The sequence below is a fragment of the Bubalus bubalis genome, chromosome 5 (assembly GCF_019923935.1).
Source record: "Bubalus bubalis isolate 160015118507 breed Murrah chromosome 5, NDDB_SH_1, whole genome shotgun sequence".
NCBI classification, from domain to species: Eukaryota; Metazoa; Chordata; class Mammalia; order Artiodactyla; family Bovidae; genus Bubalus; species Bubalus bubalis.
The window spans coordinates 105,409,503-105,430,911 of NC_059161.1; the positions used below are offsets into that span (position 1 = coordinate 105,409,503).

Genomic DNA, 21,409 nt, shown 5'->3' on the forward strand with positions numbered 1-21,409 from the left:
ACATTCAAGGCCAGCGCCTGCATTAGCTCCTCCAGCTTGCTGGCTTTGCCCTCTAGCCTTTTATTCCAGATCATTAAGAGCACAGCCCTCTGGGAGGCTATCTCAGGGCCTGTGTTTAAAGTGAGAAGCAAGGGCATTTAATTGCCTCAGCTCGACACCCTGCCTTACTCCCTGGTCCCCTCCCCTCCATGTGCCCTGCCTGGTCTGTACCCCAGGCCCTCCCACCCATGGCACCTAGGGCCCACAGCTTGTCTTGAAACATAATCAGTGTGCCTTCTGAGGCCCTCCTCAAATTATGGCTCTGATCTTTACTTCTAAAAGCAGAGCCGGAATTATAGCTTGGCTTAGAGAGACATTTAAATCCCCAGGGTCATAAACCCTTTCAAGTTCTGTTTCAAGACCTTTGCTGAGGATTTGAACAGGTTTGCACCTCTGATGTTGTTCTACTGTGGTGAGTCTGCCAGTTTCAAGAGTGAGACCTCTTGTCCGGGCATGCTGACTACTTCAGCTTGTGCCAGTTTCCCATGGTGGGGCTCAGGCCTTAAATAGTATCTTCCGCTTTTCCTCCTGCCAGAGTTCCCCCAGGATAGGAGAAGCAGGGAGACGGGAGCTGAGACTGCCCCAAAGCAGAATCACAAAGAGAAGGGTATTCTGTAGGAGGGAGGTGATGGGGGTAGGGGGTCACAGTGCTGCGAGTGGGCCCGCAGGACCCGTGCTCAGATCCTGGGCTCGTAGCTGAGGCTCTTCAACCTTCCTGTGTCTCTCATTCCCCATGTGTGTGACTGGCACTCTAATCCTTTACAAACCAGTTGCTGTTCGTGGAGGGGGTTTAACTGGGCTCAGGCACTGAGCTAACATTACCCCTGCACGACAACTCGACGAAGTGGGCTCATTATTTCTATTCTACAAACGAGAGCACAGGGGCTCAGGATGGTTAACTGATCTCTGTCATGTGGCTGGGAGGTGGTAAAACTGGAACCTAAACATGTCAGGGGGTCATGGGTTTGAAATCTTTTTCCAAGAAAGATAGTAGGCTAGGTCGAACCATTCAGTCTCCCACCAGAGAACCTCCTGGACACTAACAAACCCAATTTTGAGTCCATTTTGGGGCTGTGGTTAACTGAAGACTGGACAAGGCTGTGTGGGATGGATCACTGTAAGCCACAGCACTAGAATTGATTTGTATCAGTGGTTAAGAGCTGTTTACTGCCACTGATGCCTCATTCCGATTGATCACTGCCTGCCCTGGTCAGTTGGTGCCTGCATCTCACTGGTTTTAAGTATTCTGCATATTGGCCCTGCATCACAGAGCCAGTCAGTTATTCACAAACATCTATAATGAGCACCTTTCTGAGTCAGGCACTGTGCTAGGTAGGAGATTCACTTGCCGACAGAACTAACCTAGTTTCTGTTTTCCTGATACACACAGCCTAGTAGGAAGACATAACAGACAAATAAAGAAAAATCAGCACAAATGCCAACAAGGGATGTGAAATAAACTGGATGCTGCAAAAGACACTAACAGCTGAGACCTTCTTGAGAGAGTAGTCAGGAATCATTTCTGAGAAGGGGGTGAAATATTTGAGTTTAGACCTGAAGGATAAGAATGAGCCAGCCTTATAAAAAGGGGGGAAGGTGAGAAGCACATTCCAGGCAGACAGAATCGCATATGCAAAGGTTCTGAAAGGAGATACTTGGCAAGTTCCAGGACTTGAGTTGGGGAGAGAAAAGTGGAATGAGGCCAGAGAGATGGCAGGGGTTGGGCTTCCCTGATGGTTCAACAGGTAAAGAATCTGCCTGCCATGCAGGACACTCAGGAGATGCGGATTTGATCTCTGGGTCGGGAAGATCCCCTGCAGGAGGAAATGGCAACCCACTCCGGTATTCTTGCTTGAAAAGTCCCATGGATAGGAGCCTGGCAGGGTACAGTGCAAAGGGTTGCAAACAGTTGGACACGATTGAGCATGCATGCAATGGAACAACAGAACGTGCCCTACTCTGGAGACCACGGTAAGAAGTCGGCATTCCATTCTATGTGCAGGGGAAATCCACTGAGGTAGTTAAAGGCAAGGGTAGTGGGATCTGTGTTAAGAAGGTCACAACGGCTGCTGGGTGGAGAAAGCACCACATGAAGGTCATGGAGGAGACAGTGAGCCCAGTCAGGAGGCCAGAGCGAGTGTTCAAAGAGAAACCATGGCAGCCTGGGCCCATGTGATGGCAGACGAGATACCAAGAAGCAGAGAGATTTGAGAGACCACTTGAAGGGACTATGCCCAAGACTCACCCATAAACTTGATGAGAAAGAGAGGAAACCTAAAGATTCAGTAAGTCTTATTAATCATTCTTAGGATAGTATTAATTAACTAATTAATTATACAGAAAACATCTACTACTGTATATGCCAGGCCTCTGTGGAGTCCAGGAATGCTAAGTAGAGTAAGACAGCATTCTGGTTCCTCCCTTTGGTTTAGTGGGGGATACCATACCTGTGACTGCTCAATCACTCAGCCGTGCTTGACTTTTTGGGACCCCATGGACTGTAGCCCACCAGGCTCCTCTGTCCCTGGGATTTTTTTCCAGCAAGAATACTGGAGTGGGTTGTCATTTCCTCCTCCATGGGATCTTTCCAATCCAGGGATTAAGTATCTTTCCAATACAACGTCTCCTGAGTCTCCTATATTGCACCGAGACACTGGGAAAACACTGACCACACCTGCTGCTGCTAAGTCACTTCAGTCGTGTCCGACGCTGTGCGACCCCATAGACGGCAGCCCACCAGGCTCCCCCGTCCCTGGGATTCTCCAGGCAAGAACACTGGAGTGGGTTGCCATTTCCTTCTCCAATGCATGAAAGTGAAAAGTGAAAGTGAAGTCGCTCAGTTGTGTCCGACCCTTAGTGACCCCATGGACTGCAGCCTACCATGCTCCTCCATCCATGGGACTTTCCAGGCAAGAGGACTAGAGTGGGGTGCCATTGCCTTCTCCACAGACCACACCTAGGAGCAGACAATTTCAAAGGCACGTTAAATGCTACCGGAGAGCAAAACATAGGTTACCGGCAGACCTGGATGGATGAGAGGTCCCCGGAGGACCCTGTCTGGGGTTAAAGAAGGAGAAGAGGGGGCAAGGAGGCCTCCTAGGAAAGACAGGGCTGGGGCCAATCCTGGAGCATGAATGGGGGTTATGCAGGTAAGGGAAGCCAGGAGGTCATTCCCGAAAATTCCAATACCCAGCTGAATCCATGACTACTCAGCACTGGCACACCCTCCTCCTTTAGAGACGGGCAGCACAGTACCCCAGGGAGAAGATGGGGTTGGAATATAAGCTCTTCTGCCACTCATTGCCCATGTGCCCCCGGGCAAGTCACTTAGATCCACTGACCCAGGACTCATCTTTGAAACGGGGCAAACTCCTCACTGGGTCCTCTGGGAGGTTAAAGCATTTAGGGGGAGAATCCCTAGAAGCGTAGCCATTGTTGACAATGAGGCTCAGAGGCCAGAGCCACAGACGGCAAACTAGCAGGAGTCCTAGGGAGGAGCTGTGGCAGCCTCCCAGGGGACATCCATCCCTGGTGTACCCAGAGCCCTGGTGAGCTGTCCCACAGCAAAAATAGAGAAATGATCATGTCTTCCTGCAGGAGCTCCTGCAGAACAAGGCAGCGGGTACCTGGAGACCCACTTATGTATGCCCGCATGGTACTTGGGCCAACAGGAGGACACCCCATAGGACTCACCCTCTGGAGCCACCTGTGTACCTGTACAGGACGACACCCCAGACTCCTGCCCAAGCCGAGATGCCCTGCGGGTCTGCTGCTCACTTCCTCTAGGGCTTAAGCCACCGCACCCTCGTGAGGGACCCATGGGTCATGTCCTGGAAGCCCACAGAGGCAGCCAGGGAGGATTATTTTTTAAGCCTCATTTTGCCACCCGAGGGTTTGTGAGTCCCTCTCCCCAAATCTCAGGGTAAAAGCTTAAACGGAGAGACAGCGACAGAAATCCTCAAGTCAGGGGCCCTGAGCCCACCGAGCCATGCAACCACCTCATTTCCCTCAGCCCCCATTTAATCTCCGCCACACAATCTTGCAACATCCCTCAAAATGTCAGAGTCCCTCTTCAGATCTCATTTCAGGCAATTTTACAGGACTGAGCACCACGGATTAATCAGGGAGATACATCAAAGCGCGCAGAGAATGAGGGAGAACAATAAGGCTGTAGCTGGCTCGGACAAGGCCAGCCTCCTCTTCCTGACATCCTGAGACAAAAGCCACAGGGGTCCACAGCAGAGGCCACTCCCGGAGGAGACGGACCCTGAGGGCCACTAGGCGTGACCAGCAGGACTAATGCAACTCTGAGACCTCTGCTGGAAGCTCTGGAACCAAAGAAGTCAGATGTCCCTACAAGGAAAACATTACTCCCATAGCCTCAAGCATCCCTATACTCTGCTGAGGGAAGGGCTAGAGTTTCCTCTGCAGCAGGAGAGTTTGGCTTGGTCCACACCCTCAGGCTTTCTTATGACTGAGCCTCCAGGTGGAGAAAATCAGACTGAAAAGAGCACTGTCTCAAAGGTCCCCGGGCTGTCACCTTTACGCACCCTCAGCCGGTGTAAGGTCCTAAGAAGACGATCACCCCTCACTCATGGAGCTTCCAGTGAGGGTCACCTTCTGGAAGGAAGGCATCGAGCCTTTGAACAAACAGGGAGGCAAGCTCGATGATGGAAAGCAAAGGTTTCCGAATTCAAATCCTATCCCTGCCCCAAAGCAATGTGGCTTTGGGAAGGAATGTCACTTTTCAGAGCCTGACTCCTTATCTGTAAAGCTCATGGTCTTGTCCAAATCCACTCCTAGTTTTGCTCTGCAGGACTCTGGTAGACCATACAAAGCCTGTCAACTGCATGAAAAAATCATAGTGCAGGAAGTCCCCCCACCCCCCAGTGGCTCATCCTCAAGGCAGCCTGCTCCCCTCTAGACAGGCAGGGCCCCCCGCTAGTGCTGATTTAGGGAACAATGTCCTTCCAAGTCTAATTAAGTCCTGAGTCACAACATCCACCAAAATAAATACAATTCATGGCTTATCAGTCACTTGGAATTTTATCTCGATGAAAACAAGACGACAGTCCCAGGAACTTCAGCTCCTAATATAGATTTGGTGACGATCCAAGTTAGAGCAAAACCCATTATCATGTATAATGAATGGATTTTCTCCAAAGTGCCAGGAAGGTACAGGCCCCCACCACTTCTGGTCACAGCTCTGTCTGCCCTGCCTTCCCCTTTTGCAATATGTCATTTGGTCCTTCAGCCTGTGCCTGCCATCAGCAACACTACCCGCCTCCCTTGCTAAGTGCCTCTTGGCTTAGCCTTGAAGCACAGTGAGGATGGACCTTGAGGCTTTTTCTCCTCTGGAGGAGATCTCTACATGCAGAAGAGGGGTCTACACACACCAGGACCAGGGGCGAGCACTGCACTCTTACTCGGAAGCCACACACAACAGCTGTCATCGAGACCATCAGAGCCGAAAGGTTGGTGGGGCCCCGCCCTGCGTGGATGAGCACGGTCCTGAGTCATTCTGCACTCTGTCCTTCAGGTGACAAACAAGAACACCAAGTCTGGGAGCTCAAGGACTTTAAACATCAGTAGGTCAGACCACGTGGATGAAGGAACAGGGGTGCAGGGAGGGGAAGCATCTTACTCAAGATGCTCAGTGATGGCAGAAGAGATCCAGGACAAGTACTCTTGATTCCTAGCACACTCCATCCCTTCCTGCATGGACTGCATTCATCTTCACCTAAGAGATAACGTGCGCTTTCATCAGTTACTTGTTCATGCTCTCCAAACTCTCACCAAGGCAGCTTTCCTCCCCAGAGCCTGGAGGACAGAGTGGTCACTGGACCTCTAACAATCTCCCCCAGCCTCAATTTCCTCACCGGCAGAGTGAAAGGGCTGCAGCGGGGACCCTCTCATGCCACCTTGCACGGTAAGCTTCTCTTCGAAGAGGCAGTGCTGGGAAAATACATTAGAATGCCAGGTAACCTTGAACAGAAACTCTGGGCTGGCACAGTGTCCCGTATTGGCCAGAACACTTTCTACAGCTGGCGTAAGGACTCCTTCTACACCAGGCTTATTTCATCAGCTCTTATATTTCAGTAACAGAAATCACAGCTAGGCTGCTCTTCAAACATGACAAAGATATTAAAGGAAACAAAAGGAAAATCCCAAACAGATAATAAAATAAGCAGATCTATTTTGGCACTTGGGTAGTATTTCTAAAGGATCTCTCAAATCATCACTGACAGGAAAAGAAACCTCTTGTAGCTTACTACAGTAACAAGTTCCCATCATAGGATGACATTTAGCCCCCAGGGCTACCCCAGTCCTTCCAGGTCCCATAAATCTCTTTGGCACTTGGCATGTGGCTTACTGAGGCTCTGCTCTCCTCAATTTGATTGCAAGCTTCTTGAGGGCAGGGAGCAGAGATGATGGTCTGACTTCCCTTTGGATCCCCAGGGCCTAGTGCATGGGAGATGCTCCATCAACATTAAACAACCATCAGCATTTTCTATAAACTGTCATATATCAAGCCATAGTCCAAATACTTTGCTGAAATACAACTGACCCATAGCATTGCTTAACATTCATCAGCCAGTTCAGTCAACGTGGTCCTTGTCTATGTGCTCACGCTCTCCCATCTGGTTGATGGTCAAGGCCATCAACCAGAGTAGGCAGCATGGTGCCCAGCTTCTGATAGGTATGTAGTAAATACGTGATGAACTGCATGATTCAGAGTTGGTTACATAATGGTGGGATGGGGGTTGCATTAGGCTCAGACTGCCACTTACATGTAATAAACAGTGATGGTCACTAAGCAGTTCTCTGTGTATTTTCTGTTCTCCCAGCAAAAAAGTACTTCTCTTGATCTCTGAATTTAAGTGTAGCCCTGTGACTTCCTTTGGCCAAAGACAAAATAAGTGGAAGTTACAGAGGCCATTCCCAGGTAGGAGCTTTTAAGAGATAGCATGTCTTCTCTTTGCCATGGGGATGGTCAGTCCTCTAAACAGTCGTCTCTTTGGCACTCTGGGTCCTAGGGTGAGAATGATGTACATTACAGTCTCCCACTGACATGCAATGGCCAGATACTGAGGGCAGGTTTGGGGAGTTGCTTGTTACACGGCACAACCTAGCCTATACTGACCGATGTAAAGACTTGTCTAGGTACTCGGATGGAAACATACTATTTTCTGTTCCAGAGCACAGGTGTAGTCAGATTCTGACCTGGGGTGGGGGCGCCTATGCTTCAGGTTGCTGGGGGAGGAAGCACAGAAAAAGGTGCTCCGTTTGGACTTTTTTCTTTGACCTCTCTTGCTTTCATATTGCTAGATATCATCTCATCCATAGACAGAAGAATGATTGAGTCTCCAAATTACCTTTAAGCAACTACTGAAAAGGAACCACTTTTGGAAAAAGTACTTTGGAGGAGCAATTGTCCTTTCCATCCCCCAACACACACACACTCCACTGTGCTTCTCCTATGGTGTAACCTGGAACAAAGCTATGAAGTTGAGCAACATTAGGGAGTGAAAGGTTCTTGTGGGGCCACTATACAGCTTTTTTTTTTTTTTTAAGTGAAAACACCGCATACATGAGAAACGACATCCCACAGACACTGGACAAATTCTTTCTCTTCTCTCTACAAGCCCCTGGGAGAATTCCTTTGTAGCTTAAGGAGCAGATGGCTTGCTTCCTGTCAGCACTAGCCCCCTGTTCAGCACACGTGGCCTCTGCCCACCCATTCCTCAAGCAGACACTCTCCCTTAAAAAGGAAGTTAGTGGCACCAGCAGAAAAGAGGCACTTGGGAAAGGCCAGTGCAGTAATTATTACCCTGTTACCACGGAAATACAGGTTTGCCCCTGAGGCTCCTTTAAGAGCTTTTAGATTAAAATGACTTTCACTCTCTCCTAGTTTCTGTTCTCTTGCTACACACAGGGAGGAGAAAGGGGAAAGGGGTGGAAAGCAAGCACAGCGGAGATCCCTGATGCTGGGCACTGTGCTAGAGGCATCTTCTTTCCCCACGAAATGGAGTATAACCCTGGAATGCAGGAGGAGGAAAATGCTGGGCACACTAGTGGATACAATAGGCAGCTATCAGGCAGTGAGAAGGAGCAGGCCAGCAGAAGGACAGAGGAGGGGGAAGGGCTGGGGTGGCAGAGTGATCGAGAAGGACACAGAGAGATCAACTGACTGTCCCGAGCAAGACAAGACGAAGACCGGAAAGGTGGTGGCGGAACAAGGCAAAGTTCATTTTCACTTAGGCTGGTGGGAAACTCCATGGTGAATTACCACGAAAACATGCAACCATGTAGGACCTAATGTACATCTGTATTCTCAATTTTCTCCCTTTTTTGCATGTCATATTCTCACTTACACTCCCCTGCCCTGTCCTAATGCTTCACTATTTTAATTTACGATTGTTCTTTCATTATACATCGTTACTCTAAGCTGTTATAGAAAGAAGAGGGCTTAACTATTAATTAATTAAATACAAAGAAAACAGAATGGCAGAGGGGTAGAGTCCAGATTGCCTGGAATGGCTTGCAGGACTGAGGAAAAACCAGTGCATTTATCTTTGGTACTTCATAAAGGACTCTCCCCACCTTCCCCTCAGGCCCTCCTTACAATGGTCTTGTGATGCACATACCACAGTGGTCCCCAACTTATTTGGCACCAGGGACTGATTCCATGGAAGACAACTTTTCCATGGATTGGGGGTGACAGGGGATGGTTTAAGTGCATTACATTTATTGTGCATTTTATTTCTAATATAATGCTGCCACTGATCTGACAGGCGGTACTAGTCCGTGGTCTGGAGGTTGGGGACCCTTGCATGTGAATACTGTCCTCATTTTAGAGACAAAGCCATGAAACTCAGAGGTATTGTCTAGCCACTTGGTCCCTCCACAGCAAACCCCACAGCTGCCTCTAGAAATAGCAATGAGCTGGTTTATAGTAGCACTACCCAAAAGAACTCTCTGCAGTGATGAAATGCTGTCTATCTACTGAAGAGTGTCTGTGTTCTCCAACAGCGTAGCCCTGAACCATGTGGGACTTGGGAGCACCTGAAATGTGGCTCATGTGACCAAGCAACTGACTTCTAATTTGGATTATTTCGTGCTGCATGGCCATACCCTCCTTGGGGCTTGAGAGCCCCGCCGGGCAGTGGGGCAGAGCAGGTCTTAAGTCTCTCACTCCCACCACTTGGATGTGGGGAAATAGCCAGAGATGGCATGAAATGTGATTAGATAAAAGAAGGTGAAACTTTGCCCCTTTGCCTTACTTGAAGATGATGGGAAGATTAGGAAACGACAGCACGCAAAAGACACAGAGAGGAGAGAGTAAGGGGAAGGGAAGGAACATTTTAGGGGAGCTCCCCTTAAACCATGGCTCCAGCCATGCACCCCTGCAGACCCCCAAACTCTGGGTAAACAAACTCCAGCCATGCTGCAGGGACTACAGTGGTAAGTCAGGAGCAGGGAGAATTCTTCAAATGACTGCAGATTCTCTGTAGATTCTGGGGGTCCTGGTTTCTGGGATCACTCAAGGGAAGGACGAGCCTGGCCGGGAATCATGAAATTGTGGACTCTGGCAAATGGCACAAGTTGGCAGCAGGTCAGAATCCACAAACATGGATCCCTCCTCCAAACCTGCAAGGAGACCAAGGGGTAAAGTGGTCCAGCATTGTATAAGAGCAAGCCTTCTCGAATGGAGACGCAGACATAGAGAATGGGCTTGTGGACACAGTAGGGGAAGGAGAGGGTGGGATGAACTGACATATACACAGCACTGTGTGTAAAATAGACAGCTAGTAGGAAGGTGTTTAACGCAGGGAGCTAGCCTGGTGTTCTGTGACCACATACAGTGGTGGAGGGAAGGGTGCATGGGAGGTTCAAGAAGGACGGGATATATATACACACACACACACACACACACACATAGTTATAACTGATTTGAGTTGTTTCATGGCAGAAACCCAAGAGAACGCACTGGTCATACAAACACTCTCTTCCAACAACACAAGAGAAGACTCTACACATGGACATCACCAGATGGTCAATATGGAAATTAGATTAATTATATTCTTTGCAGCCAAAGATGGAGTAGCTCTATATAGTCAGCAAAAACAAGACTGGGAACTGACTGTGGCTCAGATCATGAACTCCTTATTGCCAAATTCAGACTTAAATTGAACCATTCAGGCATGACCTAAATCAAATCCCTTATGATAATACAGTGGAAGTGACAAATAGATTCAAGGGATTGGATCTGATAGACAGAGTGCCTGAAGAACTATGGACAGCAGTTTGTGACACTGTACAGGAGGCAGGGATCAAGACCATCCCCAAGAAAAAAAAAATTCAAAAAGGCAAAATGGTTGTCTGAGGAGGCCTTACAAATAACTGAGAAAAGAAGAGAAGCTAAAGGCAAAGGAGAAAAGGAAAGATATACCCATTTGAATGCAGAGTTCCAAAGAATAGCAAAGAGAGATAAGAAAGTCTTCCTCAGTGATCAATGCAAAGGAATAGAGGAAAACAAAAGAATGAGAAAGACTAGAGATTCAAGAAAATTAGAGATGCCAAGGGAACATTTCATGCAAAGATGGGCACAATAAAGGACAGAAATGGTATGGACATAACAGAAGCAGAAGATATTAAGAAGAGGTGGCAAGAATACACAGAAAAACTAAACAAAAAAGGTTTTCTTGACCCAGATAATCACAATGGTGTGATCACTCACCTAGAGCCAGACATCCTGGAATCTGAAGTCAAGTGGGCCATAGGAAGCATCACTACAAACAAAACTAGTGGAGGTGATGGAATTCCAGTTGAGCTATTTCAAATTCTAAAAGATGAAGCTGTGAAAGTGCTGCACTCAATATGCCAGCAAATTTGGAAAACTCAGCAGTGGCCACAGGACTGAAAAAAGTCAGTTTTCATTCCAATCCCAAAGAAAGGCAATGCCAAAGAATGTTCAAACTACTGCACAATTGCACTCATCTCACACGCTAGTAAAGGAATGCTCAAAATCCTCCAAGCCAGGCTTCAACAGTACGTGAACCATGAACTTCCAGATGTTCAAGCTAGTTTTAGAAAAGGCAGAGGAACCAGAGATCAAATTTCCAACATCCGCTGGATCATGGAAAAAGCAAGAGAGTTCCAGAAAAACATCTACTTCTGCTTTATTGACTATGCCAAAGCCTTTGACTGTGTGGATCACAACAAACTGTGGAAAATTCTTCAAGAGATGGAAACACTAGAACATCTTACCTGCCTCCTGATAAATCTGTATGCAGGTCAAGAAGCAACAGTTAGAACTGGACATGGAACAACAGACTGGTTGCAAATAAGAAAAGGAGTACGTCAAGGCTGCATATTGTTGCCCTGCTTATTTAACTTATATGCAGAGTACATCATGAGAAATGCTGGGCTGGATGAAGCACAAGCTGGAATCAAGATTGCTGGGAGAAATATCAATAACCTCAGCTATGCAGATAACACAACCCTTATGGCAGAAAGCGAAGAGGAACTAAAGAGCCTCTTGATGAAAGTGAAAGAGGAGAGTGAAAAAGTTGGCTTAAAACTCAACATTCAGAAAACTAAGATCATGACATCTGGTCCCATCACTTCATGGCAAACAGATGCGGAAACAGTGGCAGACTTTATTTTGGGGGGCTCCAAAATCACTGCAGATGGTGACTGCAGCCATGAAATTAAAAGATGTTTGCTCCTTGGAAGAGAAGCTATGAGCAACCTAGACAGCATATTAAAAAGCAGAGACATTTCTTTGCCAAAAAAGGTCCATCTAGTCAAAGCTATGGTTTTTCCAGTAGTCATGTATAGATGTGAGAGGTGGACTATAAAGCTGAGCGCCAAAGAATTGATGTTTTTGAAATGTGGTGTTGGAGAAGACTCTTGAGAATCTCTTGGACTGCAAGGAGATTAAACCAGTCAATCCTCAAGGAAATCAGTCCTGAATATTCATTGGAAGGACTGATGCTGAAGCTAAAGCTCCAATACTTCGGCCACCTGATGCGAAGAACTGACTCATTTGAAAAGACCCTGATGCTGGGAAAGATTGAAGATGAGAGGAGAAGGGGACGACGTCACTGATTTGATGGACATGAGTTTGAGTAAGCTCCAGGACATGGTGATGGACAGGAAAGTCTGGTGTGCTGCAGTACATGGGGTCACAAAGAGTCGGACACGACTAAGCGACTGAACTGAACTGATGGCAGAAACCAACACGACATTGTTAAGCAATTATCCTCCATAAATAACGAAAGGGCCTTCTCTTTGAGGCCTGAGATCACGACAGGATAAAGGATGAAGGTCAGCCCATCTGCAGCGTCCCTGGGTGCAAAGTCTGGGATGCAGGGAGAGCAGGTAAGAAACATCTCTTCCCTCTAATGCAAACTGTTGTCCATTGTCCCTGGAGGATGGAGTTCACCTTTCCAGCCATCTGGGCACTGCTTACATTTTTAGTGAGCAGGGCCTCATTCAATGAGATGATACCGAGAGAAGGGCTGGAGCTTAAGAGGAATCCCTGAGCGAGCAGATGAGTGGGCCAGACGGTAGGTGGTTAGAGCCTTTGGCAGTGGAGGGGTCTGCTGGGCCTGGGTTCAGTCCCAGCTCGGACAGCAGCCAGTCAGGTGTGCATGTAACCTGCAGTGAGTTTACGAACCCTCTCACAGACTCAAGTCTATGAAACTAGGATAATAACTCCTTTCAAAGGGTCAAGGTTAAAAATTAATCACCAAATGTTTGTAAGGTGCTGGACACAGTTCCTGGCATACAGCACTCCGTCAGGAAATGGCAACTATACCTGTTATTATTATTTTCTGATAAAAGTTTGTATTTGTTTTCCATTGTTGCTATAACAAATTATAATAAAATTTGGGGGGTTAAAATAATAAATATGTACTATCTTACAGTTCTTCATCTGAGTTGAGTCCCAAGGGCTGAACTCACAGTGTCAGCAGAGCTAAGATCATTTCTGGAGGCTTCAGGGAGGATCTGTTCCTTTGCCTTCTCTGTATAGAGGCCACCCCACCTGTGTTCTTTGTGGTCCCTTCCCTCATCTTCAAAGCTAACCAGGATGGATGGTGTACCTCTCAGATCTCATCAGCCTGCCCTCCTCTCCTGCCTCTTCCACTTTTAAGGACCTGTGATTACACTGGGCCGACCTGGATAACCCAGGGCAATCCATCTAAAACATCAGCTAATAAGCAACCTTACTGGGCTTCCCGGATGGCTCAGTGGTAAAGAATCCGCCTGCAATGCAGGACACGTGAGTTTGATCTCTGGGTCGGGAAGATCTCCTGGAGGAGGAATTGGGAACTCACTCTCATATTCTTGCCTGGAGAATCCTATGGACAGAGAAGCCTGGCAGGCTACAGTCCAAGGGTCACACAGAGTCAGACATGACTGAGCATGCACGAAGCAAACTTATTCCCTTGGCCACAAGTCATAAAATATTCACAAGTGCTGGGATTAGGTCATGGGTGTCTCTGGAGGGGCTGTTTTTCTCCCTATCCCAGGCTTGAAAGGGAAGACAATGGGAGAAGTTCCCCTCGGTGCTCCCTCCAGTCTGCATATCCCAGCAGGGGCGATGCCTAAGAAACAGCTCACCTCACATGGTGAGGGCGCCTACCAATTCCAGCTGCTGGTTGGGGAGCTTTGTCCTGGATTCAGCTCCTCTCTCCAAGTCGGGCCCGAATCTGTGAATGCACTGCTGGGTGCCAGGAGGCCAAGCTGTCCCACGCAAATCACAAAGCCAAGCCGAGTCCTGGGCCTGAAGATCCTGTGACCCTCCCGGTGAGGGAGGGGGGCCTGGCTTGGCAGGCTGGTCAGATGCCAGGTTGCACAGTTACATCCTCACGCTGCAGAACTCCCTGTTCAAGCGGAAGCTGGGATGGGTCTGAGCACTGAGGCCTGGGTCCCAAATGCACAGTCAAATTGTACAATGATTGAAGCCCAACTGAAAAGCCATCTCCACAAGTAAACTGTACAGAATTTGGAGGGCAAAGAAAATCTTGTAATTTAACAAGAAAAAAAAAACCCAAAAGTTTCTCCTTTATGTTTGGTGATGTTAGAGGGAAATTTTCATTTTTGTTCAAGTCTCAGGCTGATGTTTTACCATATGACACCAGCTTTGTTTTTTTTTTTCTTACTACCTAAATCGTAGCTCAGTCAGTCAAGAATCCGTCTGCAATGTAGGAGACCTGGGTTCAACTCCTGGGTCAGGAAGATTCACAGAAGAAAATGACAACCCAGTCCAATATTCTTGCCTGGAAAATCCCATGGACAGAGAAACCTGGCAGGCTACAGCCCATGGGGTCACAAGAGTCGGACATGACTTAGCGACTAAACCAAATTAACAAAAGCAATTGGTGTTTTAAGGGTTGAGAAGAAAGTTATCAAGTAACTGCAAAGTCTTGCTCGGGGTCCACGTGCACAGGAGCCTGGCTTCTGTCTTCCAGGTGCTGTCAGTGACAGGTACGTGACCTTGGGGGGAGCATCTAAGTGCCTCAACCCACTGCACACTACGGCACCATGCATGCGGGGAAGGGCCACAGCGTGCTCTCAAGGGACAGAGAAAGGGACCTGAGAATGGAAACTTTCCCAGAGCTGAGCTTTAATATTTGAAAGCACTCAACCTGCTGAAGTTCAAGAACTTTCGACGGGTTCCCAGGAGACACCAGTGCCTGCAACCGGCCTGAGTCCCACAAACCCTGTGACTCTGAGCTCAGCCCCTGGGCCCTCCTTGTCGTATCCCTTCCTCCTCCCAGCCTGCTAGTCCACAGACCTCCATGTCACAGCTCTCTTCACGTGTCTGTCATCTGGGGCCAAGAGCTTGTAACAAGCCACCTCCATTTGTCCCTTTTGATCCTTCCTTCAGAGCCGGCTGGCTCTAGTTTGCTGAAAGTCGCCCCGATGACTATCAGGTAAAAACGAGAGCCCACGGGTGGCAATCCTAAAGAGCGACAGGAGATCAAGGGCAGGCTTGGCATCCTGAATTTACGATCGCCATTTATTATTTCTCAGAAGCCGGCTGGCGACATACGAGACTCACCAGCAGACATGGTCTCTGTCTCCTAGGCTCCGAAGGTACACATTCCTATCAGTTACTTTTAATAACCCTGAAGATACCCCAGCCACATCCTGCCGCCAACAGCCTCAGCCTGCCTGGTGAGTGGGTGGGTGGGTGTCTTTCAGGGCCTCCCTGGGAGCTGTCCTCTGAGGCTGAAGGGCCAAGGTCAGTGATGTTCTTGCTTGTAAGTGATGGCACAGTGGGCTTGCCATCCCTTTGCTGAGGTCTCATCAGAAGTCATCTCTCAGTCCGTTTCCTATTTCTTTTGTAGAACTCATGTAATTTACTGCTTGTGTGTGAATCCTTAAGGACTGGGCTTTTTATTTAAAAAAAAAAAATTCATGGAAGTATCTTAGCTCTTTTTTTCAGGTTAGAAGGGAAGACTTCTGGAAAGGTTCTTTGCATTTTTTTTTCACTTGTCTAAATTACTTAAACAACATATTTCTAGTTACAGGGATAGGAACAGGATGATCTAGCCTGCAGCCATGTGCATGGTACTTTTTATTTTTTAATATATCTGCACACCATCTGTGATATTATTCCTTGATATTTTACATTAAATTGTTCCAAGTGTACACTATCATGACCCTAAGAAATGTGTGTAAAATCATAAGTTTGAGATGCTAGTTGCAAGGGGTTTTTTTTTTAATTAAAATGTAATTGTTAAAAAGAAGTATTTCCCTATCTACCATCTAAAATTATTTCTGTACCAATAATGTTAGTCTTGCACTTTGTGGAACACTCATTTAAATGGCAACCCACTCCAGTATTCTTGCCTGGAGAATCCCAGGGATGGGGGAGTCTGGTGGGCTGCTGTCTATGGGGTCACACAGAGTCAGACACAACTGAAGCGACTTAGTAGCAGCAGCAGCATTTAGAACATAGTTTTAGGAAGATTTACAAGAACAGGACCTCCCAGGTGGCGCTAATGGTAAAGAACCCATCTGCCAATGTAAGAGACCTAAGAGACTCGGGTTAGATCCCTGGGTTGGAAGATCTCCTGGAAGAGGGCATGGCAACCCACTCCACTATCTTGCCTGGAGAATCCCATGGATAGCGGAGCCTGGCAGGCTATAGTCCATAGGATCACAAGGAGTTGGACATTACTGAAGTGACTTAGTATGCACGCTTACATGAAGAATTTGGAAGAAACCAATCTACTACTATTTCAATTGAGCCAAAGCTAAAGCATTATTATGGCCTGCTTACACTAACTTTGAAAAAAGTAATTTAACATATCCAAGAATAATATAGGAGCTTCTCTGGTGGTCCAGGGGTTAAGAATCCACCTGCTAATGCAGGGGACACAGACTCAGTCTCTGGTCCAGGAAGATCCCACGTGCTGCAGAGCAACTAAGCCCGTGCACCACAGCTACCGAAGCCCACGTGCTCTAGAGCCTTGTGCTCTGCAACAAGAGAAGCGACCACGACGAGAAGCCCATGCATCTCAACTGCAGAGTGGTCCCTACTCATTGCAACTAGAGAAAACCTGTGTGCAGCAATGGAGACCCAGCACAGCCAAAAATAAATAAATAAAATAAATAAATGATAGCGCAGTATTAAAAAAAAGCAATACAGACTATCTCACTGCCTGCAGGTCCAAACTTACATAAAATAGAAGATTTATGAGCATTATTAAATCTTTTTTTTTGTAAGCCACCTGATTTCTTTCTTTAAAAGTCGGCTCATTATCCATTTAGTCTTAAATGATCATAGCTGAGCAATTCCAGTTTAGGGAAAACCAGAAGACACTGTTGTCTGTTTTGTTCACCGTGGAGACTGAGCTGGAACAACAAAACAAATGCCACCCATCTTTCCAGCCCAAACCCAAATCTTCCACCTCCAAGGGCAAAAGCAAGCTCAGCTGTGATCTATAATCATGTCATTAACCCTGCACTGAAGCATTAAATTAAACTGCCTAGTGCAGACACTGCTTTTGCTACAAGGGAAATGTACCTTGTAAGGCCATCACTTTATGCTAATAGATTTACTGAGCAATTCCATGTTTACAAGAGAATACCAATAAACAAAATAATTTAACAAGTTGTGAACGCTCCAATGGGGGTGTTACAACAACTGATTTTTCTTTTGCTGATATTTACTCTACAGACGTTGGTCATAGAGAGTTTTAGCCTTAGAGTAGTTCTCAAATGGTTCATCTTTCTATAGAATTTTTAAACCAATACTTTAAATAAAATCACAGGGGAAAAGCTAACTTGAACTGGCACCGTAGTGATAAGTCTTTAGTCCTCTCTGGTATAAATCACTACCTTGGAGATGGAGGAGACTCTGAGAAGGACATGGTTGAGTTGGTAGCTGAGCCTAGGCCTTGGGCAGGTGCCAAGTTCCTGACAGCTAATTCAGCACTCTTCACACCAGCCCAAGCCTCCAAGTCTTCCCCAAGAGAAGGTGAAGATTCCTTTTCAGCAAATTCCATTTCCGGGCGAAACTTCAGGGTCTGTCTCTTTAATAATGCTGCCCTAGTTCTCTGAAGCCAGGGAACTACAGAAGTCATCTCACTCTCTGTTAGAAACTATGTCCTGCTAAGAGAAATGCAAGAAGCTGGTTTGGTGCAACAAATATTTGGCCTTCTGACACACGAGTCTTCGCCTCCAAAAAGAACAGAGTGATTTCAAACTGCTCACATCTAAATTCCATGTTCTGTCTCATCAACCCAGATGTGGCAAGAGGTCAAGTATGCCAGAAAAAATCCTTCAACAATCAGATCATTAAAGGGGATTGAAATCCAGAAATGCAGCACATCAGAGCTGGAAGGGATCTTGGAAACCATACAGCCCCAACCCCTTCCTTAACAGTTCACAGTCACAGAATCGGCTTGTGTCAAAGACTAGAAACTTGTAGGCCGAATGTTCTTCTTTATTACAGAGTTTTCGGAAGCTCTTCTTTGTCTCTGAAGCAATGAAGACTGGTCAAGCCCAATCATGACAACCACTCCGCATGCAGTGTATAAACTACATGGTTAAGCCCTACCTCTTGTCACCAGGCAACAGAGAGTTAGGGGAAGCCTGCTCAGCCATGGCCAGGGGACCTCTCTTTTGCACACAGACCTTCTGTGCATCACCAGGGACTCTGTTCCTGCCAAGATGCAATACCTAGAAAGCTGGCTACTGGAGGAAGCAGAGCAGATCCCCAGGGCCTGCTGAGCTGATAAAGATGCAGTAGCAACAGTAAAACAACAACAAAAACCTTCCCAGCCTGAACTCCCTGGGTTCTTGCTGTCAGAACCACCATCTACCACCTAGAGGCAGGATGCGAGAGCCGGTCAGGAGCCCTCTTCCACCTGCTGGGCCAGCTCCTAACCTCAGGCCTGGCTTCAAGGCCTCCCAGCCTCTGGTAGGTTAAAGCAGCACACGTTGGCTCTCACTATGACCGCCCTCATTTCTCAGGCCCCACTGGAGTCACCTCCACATCTGGGCCACCCCAAGTGGAGCAGGCTTACCTGTCAGCGTCTCCGAGGCCCAGGGAGGTATTTCTTTGCAGGGTCTCTCGCACCACAGCCATCCCATCAGGGAGCCGGTTCAGACGGCGGGTGTAGAGGCCAAGTCCACCATCGGTCATGTACCTTTGAAAGGAGAAAGGGATGATGCAAATATCTGGTTAAGGGCAAGTCATGGACCATCTTGCCATTCATATCCAGAAGCCCTGCGTGGCCATCTTGTGCCCTAAGACAGAAGGAACCAAGGCTTTCCGGAGGTTCTGTCACTGATCACAGCCTAGAGATAACTCAGCTGATTCAACCCAAAGGATCACCAGCTTGTTGCTGCTGCTGCTGCTGCTGCTGCTAAGTTGCTTCAGTCATGTCCGACTCTGTGCGACCCCATAGACGGCAGCCCACCAGGCTCCCCTGTCCCTGGGATTCTCCAGGCAAGAACACTGGAGTGGGTTGCCATTTCCTTCTCCAATGCATGCAAGTGAAAAGTGAAAGTGAAATCGCTCAGTCGTGTCCGACACTTAGCGATCCCATGCACTGCAGCCTACCAGGCTCCTCCGTCCATGGGATTTTCCAGGCAAGAGTACTGGAGTGGGGTGCCATTGCCTTCTCCGCTCCAGCTTGTTAGCAAAAATTAAACTCAGATTGATTAACCCAAACTCACAGGGATCTATGGAGCAGAAGGGAACTAGTGAAAAAATGCATTCGTGACATTCTTTTTAATGTCAGCAATTACAAAAGCAGGTGTTTTACCTAAGTACTCTGAAGGGAACTGACAAGTCACTGGCAAATCATAGGGGAAAATATTACAGAACAGCATAGGGGAAAAAGCAGGCAAGATTTTAAGAAGGATGGTAAGAAAAGACGGAGGATACAAGAGCCAGCTTTGTCATCATGGGCAAGTCCTGGACTTTTCATCTAAACTCTGTGAATATCACAGTCCTCCTGCGTCACCAGATGGGCATGGGAATTAGTAAGATAAGGAGTATCAAAGTGCTCTATAATTTGTAAAGGATCACATAAACAGAAGATGTTATTAAAATAGTGATTATCTTAAAGTATGTGCAATGGTAAATTTCACCTTTGATACTGATGTCTTAGGGGGGTGTCCCAGCTCTTTGAATAACAGTAATGTTACTTATCTAAACTTTAGGTTGATGCCACAGAGCTATCTTCCTATGAAATCAGTGTTGTCATGGGAAGGGAAGACCCCCTGAGACTTTCTGCATAGATAACTGACTATCCACCAATCAGATCAGCTCCTGAAAGATTAACTACCAGTAGCAAGTAGTTTGGCTTCCCAGGTGGTTCAGTGGTAAAGAATCTGCCTGCAGGAGATGAAGGAGAGATGGGTTCGATCCCTGGGTCAGGAAGATCCCCTGGAGGAGGAAATGGCCACCCGTTCCAGCATTTTTGCCTGGGAAATCCCATGGACAGAGGAGCCTGGCGGGCTACAGTCCATGGGGTTGCAAAGAACCGGACATGACTGAGAGGCTGAGCATGCATGCATGCACGCACGAGGCAGTACTTCAGGTCCAAAGCAGCTCTACTTCATCCGCCCTGGTTACTCCAAGACACCCCTCAGAGGAGACTGCTTGTGCCATCATCCCCATCTCAAGAGGAGAATGCACAGCAAAACTTGAGCAGAGCCAGAAATCAAACTCAGAGCCCTTTAATTCCCCCATGGGCCCCATCAGACTTGCAATGCATCTGAAAATACAAGTGATTTACTTTTCAAGCCCAATAACGGCATGAGAAGACCAGTGAATGCGTGATTATTTTGCTGCAACAGTCAGCTGAGCTATTAGTACATCCTGGAATGTTTCACTGCCTTTGGTATCTTGGCTTTAGAATATATGGGATAGATCATGAGGGTTCTCAATACTTGAGATTCTTCTATGTCTAGCTTAGGAACTTCTTGGAATATAGTCTTAGAAAAAATGGACTTATAGGATGCTGTGGAAGTTTTCCAGAACCAGCAGGGTCACAGAAGCAAGTTCTCACAGGAGCCGTCTTGGGTGAGGAGCTTCTGCTTTGGGTCAGGAGAACTCTCCCTTAGGGCAGCGTCCAGGATACCGCATCTGAACCAACTTCTCTGGTGGCCCCTTTCACCCCCTATTTGTGACATTAATGATCACAAAGCCAACATAATGGAATATCTGTTGAAGTCAGTCAAACCAGTTGTTTGTGGTTGAATTGTACACTTTAAAATGATGAATTTTAGGGACTTGCGATAGTCTAGTGGGTAAGAATCCGTTTGGCAATGCAGGGGACCAGGTTTGATCCCTGCTCTGGGAAGATCTCCTATGCCGAGGCGCACCTACTGAGCCTGCGCTCTGCAGCCCATGCTCTTCGACAAAAGAAGCCACCACGGTAAATAAGCAGCCTGCACAGGTGGCTCAGATGGTAACGCTACTGCCTGCAATGCGGGAGACCCGGGTTCGATCCCTGGGTCGGGAAGATCTCTAGAGAAGGGAATGGCAACCCACTCCAGTATTCTTGCCCCCTCCCCAAAAGGGGCTCAAAGAAAAGGGCTTCCCTTGTAGCTCAGTCGGTAAGGAATCCGCCTGCAGTGCAGAAGACCCGGGTTTGATCCCTGGGTTGGGAAGATCCCCTGGAGAAGGAAATGGCAACCCACTCCAGTATCCTTGCCTGGAAAATCTCATAGACAGAAGAGCCTGGTGGGCTGCAGTCCATGGGGTCGCAAAGAGTCAGGCACGACTGAGCGACTAACACTGCACACCACAAATAGAGAGCCATTCTCCCTCGCCATAACTAGAGAAAACCCACGCGCAGCAACAAAGACCCAGTGCAGCCAAGAATAA

The 21,409-nt window shown here is 47.5% G+C and overlaps 1 protein-coding gene across 13 annotated transcripts in view; it reads right to left on the reverse strand.

Moving 5' to 3' along the window:
• The window catches only part of NAV2 (neuron navigator 2), a 771,667-nt gene that overhangs the window by 108,951 nt on the left and 641,307 nt on the right, over positions 1-21,409 (reverse strand). For all 13 annotated transcript variants that reach the window (XM_044943486.2, XM_044943484.2, XM_044943482.2 and 10 more), the window contains one exon: positions 18,594-18,716. In XM_044943486.2, the coding sequence (XP_044799421.2) occupies positions 18,594-18,716 (123 nt within the window). The remainder of the gene's footprint in view (positions 1-18,593; positions 18,717-21,409) is intronic.